At 54.3% G+C, this 19,544-nt stretch overlaps 2 protein-coding genes across 5 annotated transcripts in view; both read right to left on the bottom strand.

Annotated features, from left to right (window-relative positions):
- LOC146073527 (thialysine N-epsilon-acetyltransferase-like) overlaps positions 1–868 on the bottom strand; it is a 39,344-nt gene extending 38,476 nt beyond the window's left edge. The window contains exon 1 of the mRNA XM_083180703.1: positions 845–868. Coding sequence (XP_083036829.1) covers positions 845–868 — 24 coding nt within the window. The remainder of the gene's footprint in view (positions 1–844) is intronic.
- The window catches only part of LOC146076058 (thialysine N-epsilon-acetyltransferase-like), a 56,635-nt gene continuing 37,098 nt past the window's right edge, over positions 8–19,544 (bottom strand). For all 4 annotated transcript variants that reach the window (XM_083185873.1, XM_083185876.1, XM_083185874.1 and 1 more), the window contains 5 exons: positions 10,653–10,704; positions 8,136–8,219; positions 5,590–5,691; positions 2,126–2,166; positions 8–1,635 (listed from right to left, as the gene is read on the bottom strand). In XM_083185873.1, the coding sequence (XP_083041999.1) occupies positions 1,345–1,635; positions 2,126–2,166; positions 5,590–5,691; positions 8,136–8,219; positions 10,653–10,704 (570 nt within the window). In that variant the 3' untranslated portion in view covers positions 8–1,344. The remainder of the gene's footprint in view (positions 1,636–2,125; positions 2,167–5,589; positions 5,692–8,135; positions 8,220–10,652; positions 10,705–19,544) is intronic.

Below are 19,544 nucleotides of genomic sequence, written 5' to 3'. Positions count from 1 at the left end.
TTCCTTTGCGGTGAGAGTCGCCGGGTCCCAGCAGGTCCCGGCGGCTCCCCCCTCCCTCTCACACCCGGCGCTGCTGCGCCGGGCTCTCCTCCTCCCTGCACCCGGAAGAGGATCAGTGCAGGGAGGAGGTCACAGGTCCGAGCAGCACTGCGCTGTGCTGCCCGGACAGAGGTAAGGGGGCGATGCGAGTCGGCGCGGGGCGGCGGAGGGTTGCAATAGAAGCCCATTGGCTTCTATGGGGCATCGCCAGATTTTTCTGGCGATGCCCCCCGCCGCGGTAACCCGGCGGGGGATGCTTACAGCATCCCAAAATGCGGTAAAAACCCCGATAACAGGGTTTTTACCGCAGAATCTCCCCCATAATTAGCTCCACCTGTGGAACTTTTCAAATGTGCGTGAATAATGAGTGCACCTGCCGGGTCACCTGGAAAACGTGCACTGTCGGACCAGGGTTGGGAACCACTGATATAAGTGATAGAAGGAACAGCACATGTGCTCGTTGAAAGATGATCAGCTCAGTCTTATACATGTTACGTGTAAGAAATCGCTGGTACATCCGGGAATATACAGCGGAGGCACAACCTGAGATATGAGAGAGGAGATGGGGAGAGAGGTTGTGAGGACAGACACAGTCCCAGAATGCCATGACACAGGAATGAGAACACATCCCCCCCAGAATGCCATGACACATGCCCCCCTCCCCAGATGCCAGGACACAGCCGCCCAGATACCAGGACACAGGAATGAGGACACATCCCCCCCAGATGCCAGGACACAGGCACCAGGACACAGTCCCAGAATGCCATGACACAGCCCCCCTCCCCAGATGCCAGGACACAGGTACCAGGACACAGTCCCAGAATGCCATGACACATGCTCCCCTCCCCAGTGGCCAGGACACAGCCAGCCAGATACCAGGACACAGGAATGAGGACACATCCCCCCCCCCCCCCCAGATGCCAGGACACAGGCACCAGGACACAGTCCCAGAATGCCATGACACAGCCCCCCTCCCCAGATGCCAGGACACAGCCGGCCAGATACCAGGACACAGGAATGAGGACACATCCCCCCCAGATGCCAGGACACAGGTACCAGGACACAGTCCCAGAATGCCATGACACATGCCCCCCTCCCCCCTAGATGGCAGGACACAGTCTCTCCTCCTGATAGACCCATGTCAGGAGGTTAAGGATGCACTACAATGACTGTGAGGGGTATAAGCATGTGGGGTCCGCAGCTCTGGGGTAATCTGTAGCAGGTCCTGCAGACTGCGCTGCACACCTGTGAGACTCCGCCCTCTGCGCCATTCAGTTCCAGTCTCGTCTGCAGCGTATGTAAGTGTTACTGTGGTGATATATGTCCTAGGTCGGGGTTCTTCCCTGTTACTGATGCCTGGGGTTCCTCTTCCAGCCCCATACTTCCCAGTAGATCGGGGTTCACCCCTGTTACTGATGCCTGGGGTTCCTCTTCCAGCCCCATACTTCTCAGCGCCTCCCCACTGAAGCTCATGACTTGGTATCCAGGGTCCTCTGTCAGGTTCTCGGCCCCCAGCGACCGGTAGAGGTTAATGGCGGGAAGGTTCCACTTCAGGACTGACAGGTGGATCTGAGAGCAGCCGGAACTTACACCCTCCTGCAAAAGCCACCAGGATAGAACGTCAGCATTGGGTTGTTGGAAGTCATTGGATCACATAAGTTGTCATCTATGCCAATGGCTTTATATGCAAATTGCAGGGGTGGGGCCCCACTCAGCAACATGTCAGTGGTCCCTGCAGCAATCAATGCAAAAGAGGGGGTGGAGCCTCATTCAGCAACATTCTAGTGGTTCCTCAAAGGTAAGTATCCGCATGCAGCAAGACCAGTGTATGCAATAGTGAGTACAGCTAGACATCCCAACTGTCCAGGTCTGCACAGCCTGGCTAAGATCCTGGCATGCGCATTTCCTACAGGGCCCTCTGCTGGAGTGTGCCAGGTGGGCGCATATCCCTTACACTTGGCACCCCAAGAATGGTACCGTCCGCGGTAATTTACACGGCTGCGCTATGGTCACACAACAAACCCATTCTAATTTTGGATTGTGGTAAGTATGCGCGTCCATGCCGAAATCTCTTACTGGCACTTACCTGAGCGACTCTTTTCATTAGCCGTCGCCCGAGGCCCCGTCCTGGCAGAGAGAAAGGAGAACAGGTGAGAATGCCGACTTATGGCTACAATACGCTGCGACACACGTGCCGACAACGGCAGGATTCTACAATGTAGCCATTAGTCACAGCGGCAATTAGTCATCAGGCAAAGCCGTCCTGGCGCAGTCGCTATAAATCTTTGAAATGTCGCCATGACCAGTGGTTTTGTGGGTGCACATGGACCAAATGGTATTCACAAAATCAAATCTTTATTGATATAAAATCAGTGGTGGAAGTGGGCTGGTGTGCAGCGGTATGGCAAACCGGCACCTCTCCCACTGATGCAGAAGTGGTTTTTTTTTATTAATTAAAGTGCACAGAGACAGCGCTAGTACTGTGCGACCCCACCATCTCGGTCACTGCGACCCCGCCATCTCGGTCTCTGCGACCCCGCCATCTCGGTCACTGCGACCCCGCCATCTCGGTCTCTGCTACCCCGCCATCTCAGTCTCTGCGACCCCACCATCTCGGTCACTGCGACCCCGCCATCTCGGTCTCTGCGACCCCGCCATCTCGGTCACTGCGACCCCGCCATCTCAGTCTCTGCGACCCCACCATCTCGGTCACTGCGACCCCGCCATCTCGGTCTCTGCGACCCCGCCATCTCGGTCTCTGCGACCCCGCCATCTCGGTCTCTGCGACCCCGCCATCTCTGCCCTGCACCAGCACTATTTCTGTCCCTGTGTCCCTGCCATCTCTGTCTCTGCGCCCCCGCCCTCTCTGGCCCTGCACCCCCCCCCTATGTGTCACTGCATCTCCGCCCTCTCTTCCCCTACGCTCCCACCCTCTCTGTCCTCGTCCTCTCTGCCCCTGTGTCCCCACCATTTCTGTCTCCACCAGGGCCCGATTAAGGGGGGGCACAGGGGTCAGTACCCCGGGCCCCCCTTTCTATCTAGGGGCCTCCTTTGATTGGCATGTATTTTTATTTTTAAGCTTCACCTGTCTGCCATTGTGCCTCTGCATCCCAACCGTCTCTGTCCCTGCCCTCTCTGCCCCTGCATCCCAACCATCTCTGTCCCCGCCCTCTCTGCCCCTGCATCCCAACCGGCTCTGTCCCCGCCCTCTCTGCCCCTGCATCCCAACCATCTCTGTCCCCACCCTCTCTGCCCCTGCATCCCAACCATCTCTGTCCCCGCCCTCTCTGCCCCTGCATCCCAACCATCTCTGTTCCCGCCCTCTCTGCACCTGCATCCCAACCGTCTCTGTCCCCGCCCTCTCTGCCCCTGCATCCCAACCGTCTCTGTCCCCGCCCTCTCTGCCCCTGCATCCCATCCGTCTCTGTCCCCGCCCTCTCTGCCCCTACATCCCAACCATCTCTGTCCCCGCCCTCTCTGCCCCTGCATCCCAACCGTCTCTGTCCCCGCCCTCTCTGCCCCTGCATCCCAACCATCTCTGTCCCCACCCTCTCTGCCCCTGCATCCCAACCATCTCTGTCCCCGCCCTCTCTGCCCCTGCATTCCAACCATCTCTGTCCCCGCCCTCTCTGCCCCTGCATCCCAACCGTCTCTGTCCCCGCCCTCTCTGCCCCTGCATCCCATCCGTCTCTGTCCCCACCCTCTCTGCCCCTACATCCCATCCGTCTCTGTCCCCGCCCTCTCTGCCCCTACATCCCAACCATCTCTGTCCCCGCCCTCTCTGCCCCTGCATCCCAACCGTCTCTGTCCCCGCCCTCTCTGCCCCTGCATCCCCGCCCTCTCTGCCCCTGCATCCCAACCGGCTCTGTCCCCGCCCTCTCTGCCCCTGCATCCCAACCATCTCTGTCCCCGCCCTCTCTGCCCCTGCATCCCAACCATCTCTGTCCCCGCCCTCTCTGCCCCTGCATCCCAACCATCTCTGTCCCCGCCCTCTCTGCCCCTGCATCCCAACCGTCTCTGTCCCCGTCCTCTCTGCCCCTGCATCCCAACCCTGTCTGCCCCTACATCCCTTCCGTCTCTGTCCCCGCCCTCTCTGCCCCTACATCCCAACCGTCTCTGTCCCCGCCCTCTCTGCCCCTACATCCCATCCGTCTCTGCCCCTGCCCTCTCTGCCCCTACATCCCATCCGTCTCTGTCCCCGCCCTCTCTGCCCCTGCATCCCAACCGTCTCTGTCCCCGCCCTCTCTGCCCCTGCATCCCAACCGTCTCTGTCCCCGCCCTCTCTGCCCCTGCATCCCAACCGTCTCTGTTCCCGCCCTCTCTGCCCCTGCATCCCATCCGTCTATGTCCCCGCCCTCTCTGCCCCTACATCCCATCCGTCTCTGTCCCCGCCCTCTCTGCCCCTGCTTCCCAACCGTCTCTGTCCCCACCCTCTCTGCCCCTGCATCCCAACCGTCTCTGTCCCCGCCCTCTCTGTCCCTGCATCCCAACCAGCTCTGTCCCCACCCTCTCTGCCCCTGCACCCCAACCGTCTCTGTCCCCGCCCTCTCTGCCCCTGCATCCCATCCATCTCTGTCCCCGCCCTCTCTGCCCCTACATCCCTTCCGTCTCTGTCCCCGTCCTCTCTGCCCCTACATCCCACCTGTCTCTGTCCCCGCCCTCTCTGCCCCTACATCCCATCCGTCTCTGTCCCCGCCCTCTCTGCCCCTGCATCCCATCCGTCTCTGTCCCCGCCCTCTCTGCCCCTGCATCCCAACCGTCTCTGTCCCCGCCCTCTCTGCCCCTGCATCCCAACCGTCTCTGTTCCCGCCCTCTCTGCCCCTGCATCCCATCCGTCTATGTCCCCGCCCTCTCTGCCCCTACATCCCATCCGTCTCTGTCCCCGCCCTCTCTGCCCCTGCATCCCAACCGTCTCTGTCCCCGCCCTCTCTACCCCTGCATCCCAACCGTCTCTGTCCCCGCCCTCTCTGTCCCTGCATCCCATCCATCTCTGTCCCCGCCCTCTCTGCCCCTACATCCCATCCGTCTCTGTCCCCGCCCTCTCTGCCCCTGCTTCCCAACCGTCTCTGTCCCCACCCTCTCTGCCCCTGCATCCCATCCATCTCTGTCCCCGCCCTCTCTGCCCCTACATCCCTTCCGTCTCTGCCCCTGCCCTCTCTGCCCCTGTCCCTGAATCTTGGCTGAATCCGTGTGGAATAAGGTGTATTTGTGCTCATTCCGTGTGTGAGGGGGTCTACTAAAGTGTTGTATACGGAGTATATGGTGCGGTATATCACACTCAAGGACAAGCTCCCTTTTGAGTGGCCATTACTTTTCCATCCCCCCACTTGGACCACAGTATATAATAGGATTCTGAATATACGTATGCCACAAACATGGCGAAGTAATAATGGGCCTGATTCAGACTCGCTATGCAGCAACATTTGTGTGAGTTCCAACTACAGCGACAACCTCCGCGTCAGGCCCAGTGTGAGGTGGAAATGATAATGTTGCTCCTGATTGAATTCCCCCATTGCAGCGATATATACATCCCCAGAAGATGTTACTGACCTCGGAATTGGGGAGAGACAAACAAGTCCTCTAGGTGCAGGGTCCGACCCGTCCAGCTGCTGTAACTGTTAGCGAATAGGGCGTATCCAGCGAAGGGGGCGCCTGGAAGGGACAGAGACAGGATAATGCGAGTGACCTACAATAACTCTACACAACTATCCTCTAGGTAAGACAAAGAAGTCCCTGAGACCTGAACCATGGACCTCCTACAGATACCTTCTGGTGACCATGGACCTCCTACAGATACCTTCTGGTGACCATGGACCTCCTACAGATACCTTCTGGTGACCATGGACCTCCTACAGATACCTTCTGGTGACCATGGACCTCCTACAGATACCTTCTGGTGACCATGGACCTCCTACAGATACCTTCTGGTGACCATGGACCTCCTACAGATACCTTCTGGTGACCATGGACCTCCTACAGATACCTTCTGGTGACCATGGACTTCCTACAGATACCTTCTGGTGACCATGGACCTCCTACAGATACCTTCTGGTGACCAAGGACCTCCTACAGATACCTTCTGGTGACCATGGACCTCCTACAGATACCTTCTGGTGACCATGGACCTCCTACAGATACCTTCTGGTGACCATGGACTTCCTACAGATACCTTCTGGTGACCATGGACTTCCTACAGATACCTTCTGGTGACCATGGACCTCCTACAGATACCTTCTGGTGACCAAGGACCTCCTACAGATACCTTCTGGTGACCATGGACCTCCTACAGATCCCTTCTGGTGACCAAACTATTTCTGGGGTTTCACTTACTGAGTAATTATTGGAAACACTGGAATTACTCACCGCGGGCCAATGCAGTAAAATGTCATTTTTGGTAATGTGTGATTTTTAGGCAAAAAATATCCGAACTCGCACGTTTTCTGAACATCGCACCTGTAGTAACGTGCGAATTGTGGTCAAATTTGTGCATTTTGACCTGTTGATTGGATTAAAAATCCACACATTAAAAATCACATCCTGATGTTTTCTCAACCTGGTTCCCCAAATATGCATGGCAGGCAACATGGGGTCAAAGGAGACACTCGTACCCGGCCCGACCAGTTGAGGGGCCCCAAGGCTTTGAGGGACTCAGGGCTGCCTAATCAGTCTGGCTCCTCGTTCTAATGAGTTTAGTGACATCACACAAAGCACCAACCACACACACACAATGCTGCGCCCTCCCATCTGCCCTTCTCTATTATATTGTATTATAAATATTCATTATCTGTTTAATTCTAATAATAATAAAAAATACATTCAATATGCAATGTAATAACGATACACATTCGTTGTTGGTCAGCCCTGAATGGGGTACCTGGGAGAGTGGGCACCCCCAATACAGGTTCACTTGTCCAGGACTGAAGCCCGGGTTTGTCCCCACCACCCCTGGGCTGTCGGTGGAAGAATGATATTTGTTTTGTGTGTAAAAATAAGAATAAAAAAATAAATTGCTTTTCCCTGTAGAACTACAAGTCCCAGAAGGCCTCCCCACATGCTGTGGAGCTGTAATGGGCCCACTTAGACTTGTAGTTCTACTGTGAAAACAAATAGTGTGTGTGTGCATTAAAGTTATACTTTTCTGTCTCTAACACACATACTTACCCTATCCACACCTACGGCCAATCAGGGCTCCGCTCAAGCCTGATAGGCTGTAGGTGTCCCCATGGAAATGCTTAGAGCCAATCAGGGCTGAGCGAAGTCCACAAGATGGAGGCTCGTACGGGACAGGAGCCGCTTCACCTTGGTACAGTAACTGTTAGGAGGAGGCTGCATGGGGCAGTATGGTAATTTAGTAATGAAGGACGATGGGGTGGGGTGTAACATACCTCCCAACTTGTGTCCGGATGATGCGCCCGAAAAGGGGCGGGGCGTATGCAAATGAGGGCGCGGTTTATGCTAATTAGCCGCGACCTCATTTTCATACGAGAATAGACGCTGTGCGCATGCGCACAGCGTCTATTCTACTAGATTGGGGGGGTCTCCCAACTGCCACCCCCCGCAGCGGGACAATGCCTGCCGCGGGTGGGACGTCGGGACAGGACCCGAAAATCGGGACTGTCCCGACGGAATCGTGACAAGGTTCTGGTAACCCGGCAGGCTGGCTGACAGGCGCTCCACACAGTACCCATTGTATAAAAAGACCCATTTCCAGGGCTGTTACCCCTCCCCCAGACTCCTGTACCCCAATGCGCTGCAGAGTGCAAGATTTTGGATTACATTTGGAAACCCCCTCTAACAATCCTGCGTTTGCCACTTGGGATTACGATTACAGCAATGATGTGACCAGAGGACACATGTCAGGGTTGCCGACCCTCCCGAAATTTCCGGGAGTCTCCCGAAAACTACTGAATCTCTCCTCTCCGGGCTTCTCTCGGAGAGGAGAATGAGAAAGTCGGCAACCCTGACACATGTATGTAATTGCTCCATTATTTAGAGGCATGGGGTACAACCCTGACCCCACATTGTGTATACAATATAGTAATTATTTAGGCCCAATGGTCAGAGACAGACACATCCCCCCAGATTCCTCCTCTCACCTGAGTCACTTCTTTCATTCTCCGGCAGCCCGGCCACCAAACATCGAAACCACGGCGTGTTCCCAAATCCGTCCCGGTGTAATTCTGTAACACCCGGATGGGAGGCGGTCAGTCATACATGCTGTCACGGTTTACATAATCTGTGGGTACAGAGCCCCTACTCTGTGGGACGCAGAGTGAGTCCCTTATCTATGGGAGGCCCGTTCCCTCTGCCGTTGAGCCCCTAATCTGTGGGAGCCCAGTTCCCTCTGCCGTTGAGCCCCTAATCTGTGGGTCACAAGCCCCTAATCTGTGGGTCGCAAAACCCCTAATCTGTGGGTCGCAGTGCCCCGTTCCCTCTGCCGCCGAGCCCCTAATCTGTGTGTCGCAGATCCCCGTTCCCTTTACCGCCGAGCCCCTAATCTGTGTGTCGCAGATCTCCGTTCCCTCTGCCGCCGAGCCCCTAATCTGTGTGTCGCAGTGCCCCGTTCCCTCTGCCGCCGAGCCCCTAATCTGTGTGTCGCAGAGCCCCGTTCCCTCTGCCGCCGAGCCCCTAATCTGTGTGTCGCAGAGCCCCGATCCCTCTGCCGCCGAGCCCCTAATCTGTGTGTCGCAGTGCCCCGATCCCTCTGCCGCCGAGCCCCTAATCTGTGTGTCGCAGAGCCCCGTTCCCTCTGCCGCCGAGCCCCTAATCTGTGTGTCGCAGAGCCCCGTTCCCTCTGCTGCCGAGCCCCTAATCTGTGTGTCGCAGTGCCCCGTTCCCTCTGCCGCCAAAACCCTAATCTGTGTGTCGCAGAGCCCCTAATCTGTGGGTCACAGAGCCCCTAATCTGTGGGTCGCAGAGCCCCTAATCTGTGGGTCGCAGAGCCCCTAATCTGTGGGTCGCAGAGCCCCTAATCTGTGGGTCGCAGAGCCCCTAATCTGTGGGTCGCAAAACCCCGTTCCCACTGCCGCAGAGCCCCTAATCTGTGTGTCACAGTGCCCCGTTCCCTCTGCCGCAGAGCCCCTAATCTGTGTGTCACAGTGCCCCGTTCCCTCTGCCGCAGAGCCCCTAATCTGTGTGTCGCAGTGCCCCGTTCCCTCTGCCGCCGAGCCCCTAATCTGTGTGTCGCAGTGCCCCGTTCCCTCTGCCGCCGAGCCCCTAATCTGTGTGTCGCAGAGCCCCGTTCCCTCTGCCGCCGAGCCCCTAATCTGTGTGTCACAGAGCCCCGATCCCTCTGCCGCCGAGCCCCTAATCTGTGTGTCGCAGTGCCCCGTTCCCTCTGCCGCCAAGCCCCTAATCTGTGTGTCGCAGAGCCCTGTTCCTCTGCCGCCGAGCCCCTAATCTGTGTGTCGCAGAGCCCCGTTCCCTCTGCCGCCGAGCCCCTAATCTGTGTGTGGCAGAGCCCCGTTCCCTCTGCCGCCGAGCCCCTAATCTGTGTGTCGCAAAACCCCGTTCCCACTGCCGCAGAGCCCCTAATCTGTGTGTCACAGTGCCCCGTTCCCTCTGCCGCAGAGCCCCTAATCTGTGTGTCACAGTGCCCCGTTCCCTCTGCCGCAGAGCCCCTAATCTGTGTGTCGCAGTGCCCCGTTCCCTCTGCCGCCGAGCCCCTAATCTGTGTGTCGCAGAGCCCCGTTCCCTCTGCCGCCGAGCCCCTAATCTGTGTGTCGCAGAGCCCTGTTCCTCTGCCGCTGAGCCCCTAATCTGTGTGTGGCAGAGCCCCGTTCCCTCTGCCGCTGAGCCCCTAATCTGTGTGTCGCAGAGCCCCGTTCCTCTGCCCCGGAGCCCCTAATATGTGTTTGTCGCAGAGCCCCGTTCCCTCTGCTGCCGAGCCCCCAATCTGTGTGTCGCAGAGCCTGTTCCTCTGCCGCCGAGCCCCTAATCTGTGTGTGGCAGAGCCCCGTTCCCTCTGCCGCCGAGCCCCTAATCTGTGTGTGGCAGAGCCCCGTTCCCTCTGCCGCCGAGCCCCTAATCTGTGTGTCGCAGAGCCTGTTCTTCTACCGCCGAGCCCCTAATCTGTGTGTCGCAGAGCCCCGTTCCCTCTGCCGCCGAGCCCCTAATCTGTGTGTCGCAGAGCCCTGTTCCCTCTGCCGTTGAGCCTCTAATCTGTGTGTGGCAGAGCCTGTTCCTCTGCCACTGAGCCCCTAATCTGTGTTTGTCGCAGAGCCCCATTCCTCTGCCGCCGAGCCCCTAATATGTGTGTGTCGCAGAGCCCCGTTCCCTCTGCCACTGAGCCCCTAATCTGTGTGTCGCAGAGCCCCGTTCCTCTGCCGCCGAGCCCCTAATATGTGTGTGTCGCAGAGCCCCGTTCCCTCTGCCGTTGAGCCCCGTTCCCTCTGCCGTTGAGCCCCTTTCCCTCTGCCGTTGAGCCCCGTGCCCTCTGGCGTTGAGCCCCGTGCCCTCTGGCGTTGAGCCCCGTGCCCTCTGGCGTTGAGCCCCGTTCCCTCTGCCGTTGAGCCCCGTGCCCTCTGCCGTTGAGCCCCGTGCCCTCTGCCGTTGAGCCCCGTGCCCTCTGCCGTTGAGCCCCGTGCCCTCTGCCGTTGAGCCCCGTGCCTTACCTTCCTGTGTTAGTTTGATCAAATGTGTTATTTTTTCATATTCAGCCAGTTCCTGTAAATAGAAATGTGAAGAAATTTGGTAAAAGTGACAAATACTAATGAATACTGCCAGCATTTTCGGGAAAATACAATTCAGAAATAGGGTAAATTAACTCATCTGCATGGGCGTAACTACCATAGGTGCAGGGGGTGCAGCTGCTATGGGGCCCAGAGCTGAAGGGGGCCCAGCTTTACTGTCTAAGGGGCCCATTTATCAAACTATATTTGCGGCTAAATCCCCGAAAACGCACGTTTTCGGCGTTTATCCGCAAATATTAACTATCTCCTAAATGTATCACAGGGGACAGCATCTCCGATCCCTGCTGCGATCCCCCCTGCAGCGCCGCCGGGCGCATCCCCCATAGGTTTCTATGGGGGATGCGAAGCTGCCTGATGTATCAACATCGGGCAGCCCGGCATCGCACCCCTGGGCTATCGCCATTCTGATATGGCGATAGCCCATTGTAGCCTATGGCTACACGTCGCACTGCCCGAGCAGGGCAGTGCGGTCACAGGGGTCGGCGGGGGTCAGCGCATAACCGCGCATGCGCTGACCTCCCGGCTTCCTGGTTAGGGCTTCGCAGGGACGGGCTCCTATCAGAGCCCTGCCCCTGCGCCCTTATTATTGATACATTGCCCCGATATGATTGCATTTTACAATGCGATCCTGGGCGGTAATATTCCGCCCAGATCGCATTGTAAAATGCGATCTTGATAAATGCGCCCTTAAGTAATATGTTTTACATACATTTGTCTCCATCAGTTGCTAATAGGGGGCCTTACAAACCTTGGGGCCTACGAATATCTAGTTCCGCCCCTGCTAATCTGCCATATTACCGGATTCCTAGTTCCCCGTTGATGTAGGCGGCAAAATCCAAATACGAATCACCAGTCGAATAGTGATTCCCAATTCATAACCGGCCATATATAATATACTGCTCATTTTCCAGGCGTATTTGGCTGTAGTCTGCCCGGATCAGTCAGATCAGTCACATCAGTCACATCCGTCACATCCGTCACATCCGTCACATCCGTCACATCCGTCACATCCGTCACATCCGTCACATCCGTCACATTCGTCACATTCGTCACAACAGTCACAACAGTCACATCCGTCATATCTGTCACAACAGTCACATCTGTCACATCTGTCACATCCGTCACATCCGTCACATCCGTCACATCCGTCGCATCCGTCACATCCGTCGCATCCGTCGCAACAGTCACATCCGTCGCAACAGTCACATCCGTCACAACAGTCACATCCGTCACATCCGTCACATCCGTCACAACCGTCACATCCGTCACATCCGTCACATCCGTCACATCCGTCACATCCGTCACATCCGTCACATCCGTCACATCCGTCACAACAGTCACATCCGTCACATCCGTCACATCCGTCACATCCGTCACATCCGTCACATCCGTCACAACAGTCACATCCGTCACATCCGTCACATCCGTCACATCCGTCACATCCGTCACATCCGTCACAACCGTCACATCCGTCACATCCGTCACATCCGTCACATCCGTCGCAACAGTCACATCCGTCGCAACAGTCACATCCGTCACAACAGTCACATCCGTCACAACCGTCACAACAGTCACATCCGTCACATCCGTCACATCCGTCACATCCGTCACATCCGTCACATCCGTCACATCCGTCACAACCGTCACAACCGTCACAACCGTCACATCCGTCACAACCGTCACAACCGTCACAACCGTCACAACAGTCACATCCGTCACAACAGTCACAACAGTCACAACAGTCACAACAGTCACATCCGTCACAACAGTCACAACAGGCACATCCGTCACAACAGTCACAACAGTCACATCCGTCACATCCGTCACATCCGTCACAACCGTCACATCCGTCACAACCGTCACAACCGTCACATCCGTCACATCCGTCACAACCGTCACAACAGTCACATCCGTCACATCCGTCACAACAGTCACATCTGTCATATCCGTCATATCCGTCACATCCGTCACATCCGTCACAACAGTCACAACAGTCACATACGTCACAACAGTCACAACAGTCACAACAGTCACATCCGTCACAACAGTCACAACAGGCACATCCGTCACAACAGTCACATCCGTCACATCCGTCACATCCGTCACATCCGTCACAACCGTCACAACCGTCACATCCGTCACATCCGTCACATCCGTCACATCCGTCACAACCGTCACAACAGTCACATCCGTCATATCCGTCACAACAGTCACATCTGTCATATCCGTCATATCCGTCACATCCGTCACAACAGTCACATGCGTCACATCCGTCACATCCGTCACAACCGTCACAACCGTCACATCCGTCACATCCGTCACAACCGTCACATCCGTCACAACCGTCACAACAGTCACAACAGTCACATCCGTCACAACAGTCACAACAGTCACAACAGTCACATCCGTCACAACAGTCACAACAGGCACATCCGTCACAACAGTCACATCCGTCACATCCGTCACATCCGTCACATCCGTCACAACCGTCACAACCGTCACATCCGTCACATCCGTCACAACCGTCACAACAGTCACATCCGTCATATCCGTCACAACAGTCACATCTGTCATATCCGTCATATCCGTTACATCCGTCACAACTGTCACATCCGTCGCAACAGTCACATACGTCACAACAGTCACATACGTCACAACCGTCACAACCGTCACATCCGTCACATCCGTCACAACCGTCACAACCGTCACAACAGTCACAACAGTCACATCCGTCACAACCGTCACAACCGTCACATCCGTCACATCCGTCATATCCGTCACATCCGTCACATCCGTCACATCCGTCACATCCGTCACAACAGTCACATCCGTCACATCCGTCACATCCATCACAACAGTCACATCCGTCTTAACAGTCACATCCGTCGCAACAGTCACATACGTCACAACAGTCACATCCGTCACATCCGTCACATCCGTCACATCCGTCACATCCGTCACATCCGTCACATCCGTCACAACCGTCACAACCGTCACAACCGTCACAACCGTCACATCCGTCACATCCGTCACATCCGTCACAACAGTCACATCCGTCACATCCGTCACAACAGTCACATCCGTCTTAACAGTCACATCCGTCGCAACAGTCACATACGTCACAACAGTCACATCCGTCACATCCGTCACATCAGTCACAACAGTCACATCCGTCATATCTGTCACATCCGTCACATCCGTCACATCCGTCACATCCGTCACATCCGTCGCAACAGTCGCAACAGTCACATCCGTCACATCCGTCACATCCGTCACATCCGTCACATCCGTCACATCCGTCACAACAGTCACAACAGTCACATCCGTCACATCCGTCACATCCGTCACATCCGTCACATCCGTCACATCCGTCACATCCGTCACAACCGTCACATCCGTCACAACAGTCACATCCGTCGCAACAGTCACATCCGTCACATCCGTCACAACAGTCACATCCGTCACAGATGTGACGGATGTGACAATCGCAATCACATGCGATTTATCTGCTGCCGTGAAACTAAACAAGTACCATTATTGCTTTTTATCACACTGAAGCCTGCACGGATCTGACCGATCTGACCCAAATGACTCATATGACTCATGACTGAAATGACGGATCTGACGGATTTAACCGATCTGTGCAGGCTTCACCCAAATACACCTGGAAAATTAGGAATATTTTCTAGGTGTATTTTCGGGTCCTATAAATTAGGAAGAACCGTTCCACTGAATGGTGATTCGTATTCGCAGCCTTTTTCGCCTTAGTAAATTTCCCCAGTTGCCTCTTCATTGGCTCATTTAACAGTATAAGCATTATAAGCAGTGTCATTTCAGTGGGGGGTGGGGGTGGGGGTGCAGCACAGTTCAAAATGCAAATATAGGAGTCACACTAACTGCCAGTGGGTCAGTTTGGAATGCCAGTTGGTGGCAGTTAGTGTGGCTCCCATATTTGCATTGTGAACTGTGCTGCAGCCCCTGTATACAGAGCAGCCTATGGGTACACTGTAGCCGTATAACAGCGGATAGAAGTATACAGCATAGTGTTACAGTATACAGAGCAGCCTATGGATACACTGTAGCCGTATAACAGCGGATAGAAGTATACAGCATAGTGTTACAGTATACAGAGCAGCCTATGGGTACACTGTAGCGGTATAACAGCGGATAGAAGTATACAGCACAGTGTTACAGTATACAGAGCAGCCTATGGATACACTGTAGCCGTATAACAGCGGATAGAAGTATACAGCATAGTGTTACAGTATACAGAGCAGCCTATGGATACGCTGTAGCCGTATAACAGCGGATAGAAGTATACAGCATAGTGTTACAGTATACAGAGCAGCCTATGGGTACACTGTATCCGTATAACAGAGGATAGAAGTATACAGCATAGTGTTACAGTATACAGAGTAGCCTATGGGTACACTGTAGCGGTATAACAGCGGATAGAAGTATACAGCATAGTGTTACAGTATACAGAGCAGCCTATGGGTACACTGTATCCGTATAACAGAGGATAGAAGTATACAGCATAGTGTTACAGTATACAGAGCAGCCTATGGGTACACTGTAGCCGTATAACAGCGGATAGAAGTATACAGCATAGTGTTACAGTATACAGAGCAGCCTATGGGTACACTGTAGCCGTATAACAGCGGATAGAAGTATACAGTATAGTGTTACAGTATACAGAGCAGCCTATGGGTACACTGTAGCCGTATAACAGCGGATAGAAGTATACAGCATAGTGTTACAGTATACAGAGCAGCCTATGGATACGCTGTAGCCGTATAACAGCGGATAGAAGTATACAGCATAGTGTTACAGTATACAGAGCAGCCTATGGGTACGCTGTAGCCGTATAACAGCGGATAGAAGTATACAGCATAATGTTACAGTATACAGAGCAGCCTATGGGTACGCTGTAGCCGTATAACAGCGGATAGAAGTATACAGCATAGTGTTACAGTATACAGAGCGGCCTATGGATACACTGTAGCCGTATAACAGCGGATAGAAGTATACAGCATAGTGTTACAGTATACAGAGCAGCCTATGGGTACACTGTAGCCGTATAACAGCGGATAGAAGTATACAGCATAGGGGGCGTGGCCTGACTGTGAGAGAGAGAGGCTGCTTTTTGACGGAGCTCCGACTGGGGAGACTTATAATCACCCCTAAAAACCTACTCTACCCGTCCCTGTGTCCCTACTCGTTAGAGGTGGGCTCCCTCTCACCTCTGGAGAGCCTGCTGGGAAGCGCTGCGGAGTCGGGGGTCCCGTTTTCGGGTCCCTGCGGACTGCGGCCTAGCACCTGCAGAAGCCGGGACCTCAAGTTGCCGCCTGGACCGCCGCTGAGCTCCCGCTCAGAGAAGTGCGGCGAGACAACCCCGGAGGCGGCATCGCGAATCTGGTGACCCTCCGTGTGGTCCCCTGGTGCCGCCGGACCCCTGCGGGAGCCTGTACCAGCCCCATATTGAAGGTAGGAGCTGCCTAGGCCTCCGTCTCCCCGGACGGCGGCCATCTTGGTATCCGGAGACGCCGGAGCTGCGCCTCCTACCATCCCCTATTTCACCCAGGGAGCCCACCCGGACCACCTACGGAGTGGGCGCTACCCACCTCACCCACACAGGGCCCCTAGCCCCATTAAAGTGCCTCTGTCCCCAGCCAAATAGCGCAACAAAGAGCGGCGGCCATATTGGAGGTGGCATCTGCTCGCCTGCTTTACTCCTGGGAGAGCAGTGGGAGAAGGCCACTGCAGTATATGCATCAAAGTAGTACTGACAGGCTGGTCTGAGGACCTTTAAATTGTTTCACACTGCAGGCTCCTGTCCCACTGCAGTATATGCCTCAAAGTATTGCTGACAGGCTTGTCAGAGGTCCTTTAAAGTGTTTCACACTGCAGGCTCCTGTCCCTTTTCTCTGCCTGTCAATCTGCTGCAGATCCATTAAACTATGACAATGGCTGCAGGGATATACCCACTATGCTAGCCCCCTAATCCGTACCACCCCACGGTGTCTACTTAAATACGGCAAGGCCTTCCTTATATAACAGCTTCCAGCGGAGGACTCACTTGGATACTATAGTTTTCACTGCGCACAGGAGCGGTACTCTCCCCATCTGAGTCCCACTGTTATCAAGTCATGCCACCAAAGAAGAGTAAAATGCCAAAGACTGTCTCACAGGTGCCCTTCTTCAAACCGTCACCGCGTCGCGCGACGAATCAGGGACCTTCAACCGCTGAATCTTCTACGGTCAGCCCTCAGCCCCTGAGTACTGGTGCCTCCTCCTGCTCTTCCCTTACAAATCCTTTGGAGACCCCGGGGACTGAGGACACTGCCGCTCTGACAGTAGGAACCCTAAAGCAGCTTCTCTACCAGTTTAAAGAAGACATGACGGCGGAATTCCGGACTTCATTCCAAGCGTGTCAAAGGTCAATTGATGATTTGGGCGACCGCACACACTCCCTAGAGACCAAAATGTGTGAGGTGGTCGGCTCGCACAACACACTTATAGATGCCCATGCGGCCCTGGAGAATGAAGTGGCGGCTCTGCGAGACAAAGTCAGCGACTTGGAGGACAGATCTCGACGGAATAACCTGAAACTAAGAGGAGTCCCCGAGAATGTGTCCAACAGCAGTCTCCATGACTTCACTATGGACGTCTTCAGGAAACTCCTCCCTTCGGCTGCTAGCTCAGACCTCCTTCTTGACAGAATTCACAGACTTCCCAAATCCAGGGGGGCCCCCGAGAATGCCCCTAGAGACGTCTTGATGCGCGTCCATTTCTTCCATATAAAAGAAGCCCTCTTAAAAGCTGCTAGGCCCTCCTCTGACACCGCTGAAGCTCTGGGCTCCTTACAACTCTTCGGTGACCTTTCCAGAGACACGCTCACTAAGCGTCGCGCTTTCCACCCAATAACAAGTGTGCTCCGTAAAGCCAATATCTTGTACAGATGGGGATTCCCCACAAAGCTACTCATTTCCAGAGATGGATCCACGGTTGCCGTATCTGAGGTTGATGAAGGAATGAAACTGCTTCAGAAGTGGAAATTGCTGGAGTCTCCATCCTCCCCCTCTCCTGAACACCGACTCCAGCAGGACTGGTCGGTGGTGGAGAAGTGAGAGATTTGCAGCACCTTGCGTAATATTTGTTTTATGTTACGAGATTCAGTCTTTTTTCAAGTTTTAGTCTGATATCTAGGCTCTCATGTCGCACTTAGCTTGCTCTTTAGGCCTGTTTATACTAGTGACTTATAGGAAGCAAGTGTTGATATGCGACATGTTGGTGCCCTATTTGGGAGTTTACCCACAGCACAGTGGTCTCTGGACATTTCTGTAGACGCTCCTGATCAGCAGTGGCATGTCTAGAGTACCACTGCCTAGGCCCCTGGCTTGGCCCTCTAGGCCTTAACGTACTTGCCTGAATGCTTATCTTGACTGTTTCTACTTTGTCTCACATGTTACTAATATATGATCTCTATTATGTTAGTGCACCGACACCGTGGGGTGGGCTGCCACTACCCCCCCTAGAATGCCTGGTGTGGCGCCTCGTTCTGGGCGCTTCACTTCGACTCTGTATAGAGCCGTTCTGTCATGTCTTTGTGTTCCCCGCCCATGTGTTTGGTGTCTTCCCTCTCGTTTCCCTACCCTCCACCCTACCCCGGGTTACTCATTATGCGCTGAGTCTTTATCTACCTTCCGGACTGCTCCATGGTGAATCTAATTTCCCTAAATGCTAAGGGGCTGAACTCCCCCCAGAAACGGAGGCTTGCCTTAACTTCTTTCTTTAAAATGAAAGCAGATATTGTAGCATTACAGGAGACGCACTTTATTAAATCTGCGCCACCCAAATTCTTTGACAACAGATTCCCACAGTGCTATATGGCGAATGGGCCTCTTAAAAAGGCGGGTGTGGCTATATTAGTATCCGCTAAAATCCCCCTTACAGTCGAGTCCCAGATTGTAGATCCGGAAGGTAGATACCTAATTTTGACTGGCAAATTGGAAGATTCTACTGTAACGTTGGTCTCTTGTTATGCCCCTAACTCAGGGCAACTTAAGTTTTGCAGGAAGCTTTGTGCCTTAGTTAAGCAACACGCTAGAGGTTCTGTTATTATAATGGGTGATTTTAATATGGTGATTGATGCTAAAATTGATAAATCACACCCTGTGGGTGGTCGCTCCCAGTCTGCCTCCCCTTCTTCCCAATCTTTAGGGTTTCGTAATCTTTTAGGGGAATATGGATTATTTGATGCTTGGAGAGCCAGGAATCCATCGGTGCGAGACTACACTTTCTTCTCTAACCCCCATCGCACATACTCTAGAATAGACTTGATCTTAACTGACAAGTGGACTCTACAGTCTATTCTCAAGGCCCGCATCTTACCAATGACGTGGTCCGATCACTCCCCCCTACTGATTAAATATGTGGCGAACTCCCGCAAAATCTCCCCGAGCCCCTGGCGGCTGGGTCTCCATACTTTGAATAACCCAGAAGCTTGTAAATCTATTAAGACCGCTTTACTGGATTACTTGGCCGCCAATGACCCGAGGGACACTAGTACCTTTAACCATTGGTGCACATTAAAAGCAGTAATTAGAGGGTCAGCCATTCAAGTCGCTTCTAGAATTAAAAGAGCTCAAAATGCAGAAGATAGGCAATGTGAGTCTGAAGTGATCAGGCTAGAGGAGGAACATAAAGCTAACCCGGGAAATACACAAATCCTTAACTCTCTCCTTAACGCTCGGGGAAAACTGAATGCTTGTTCCCTTAGATCAGTCTCGAGGAATCTTTTTAAATTAAGCC

The sequence above is a fragment of the Crinia signifera genome, chromosome 4, assembly GCF_055691185.1.
Source record: "Crinia signifera chromosome 4, ASM5569118v1, whole genome shotgun sequence".
Classification (NCBI taxonomy): Eukaryota; Metazoa; Chordata; class Amphibia; order Anura; family Myobatrachidae; genus Crinia; species Crinia signifera.
The sequence above is the reverse complement of the archived record's forward strand: the minus strand, read 5'-3'. Positions and strand labels throughout refer to the sequence as shown.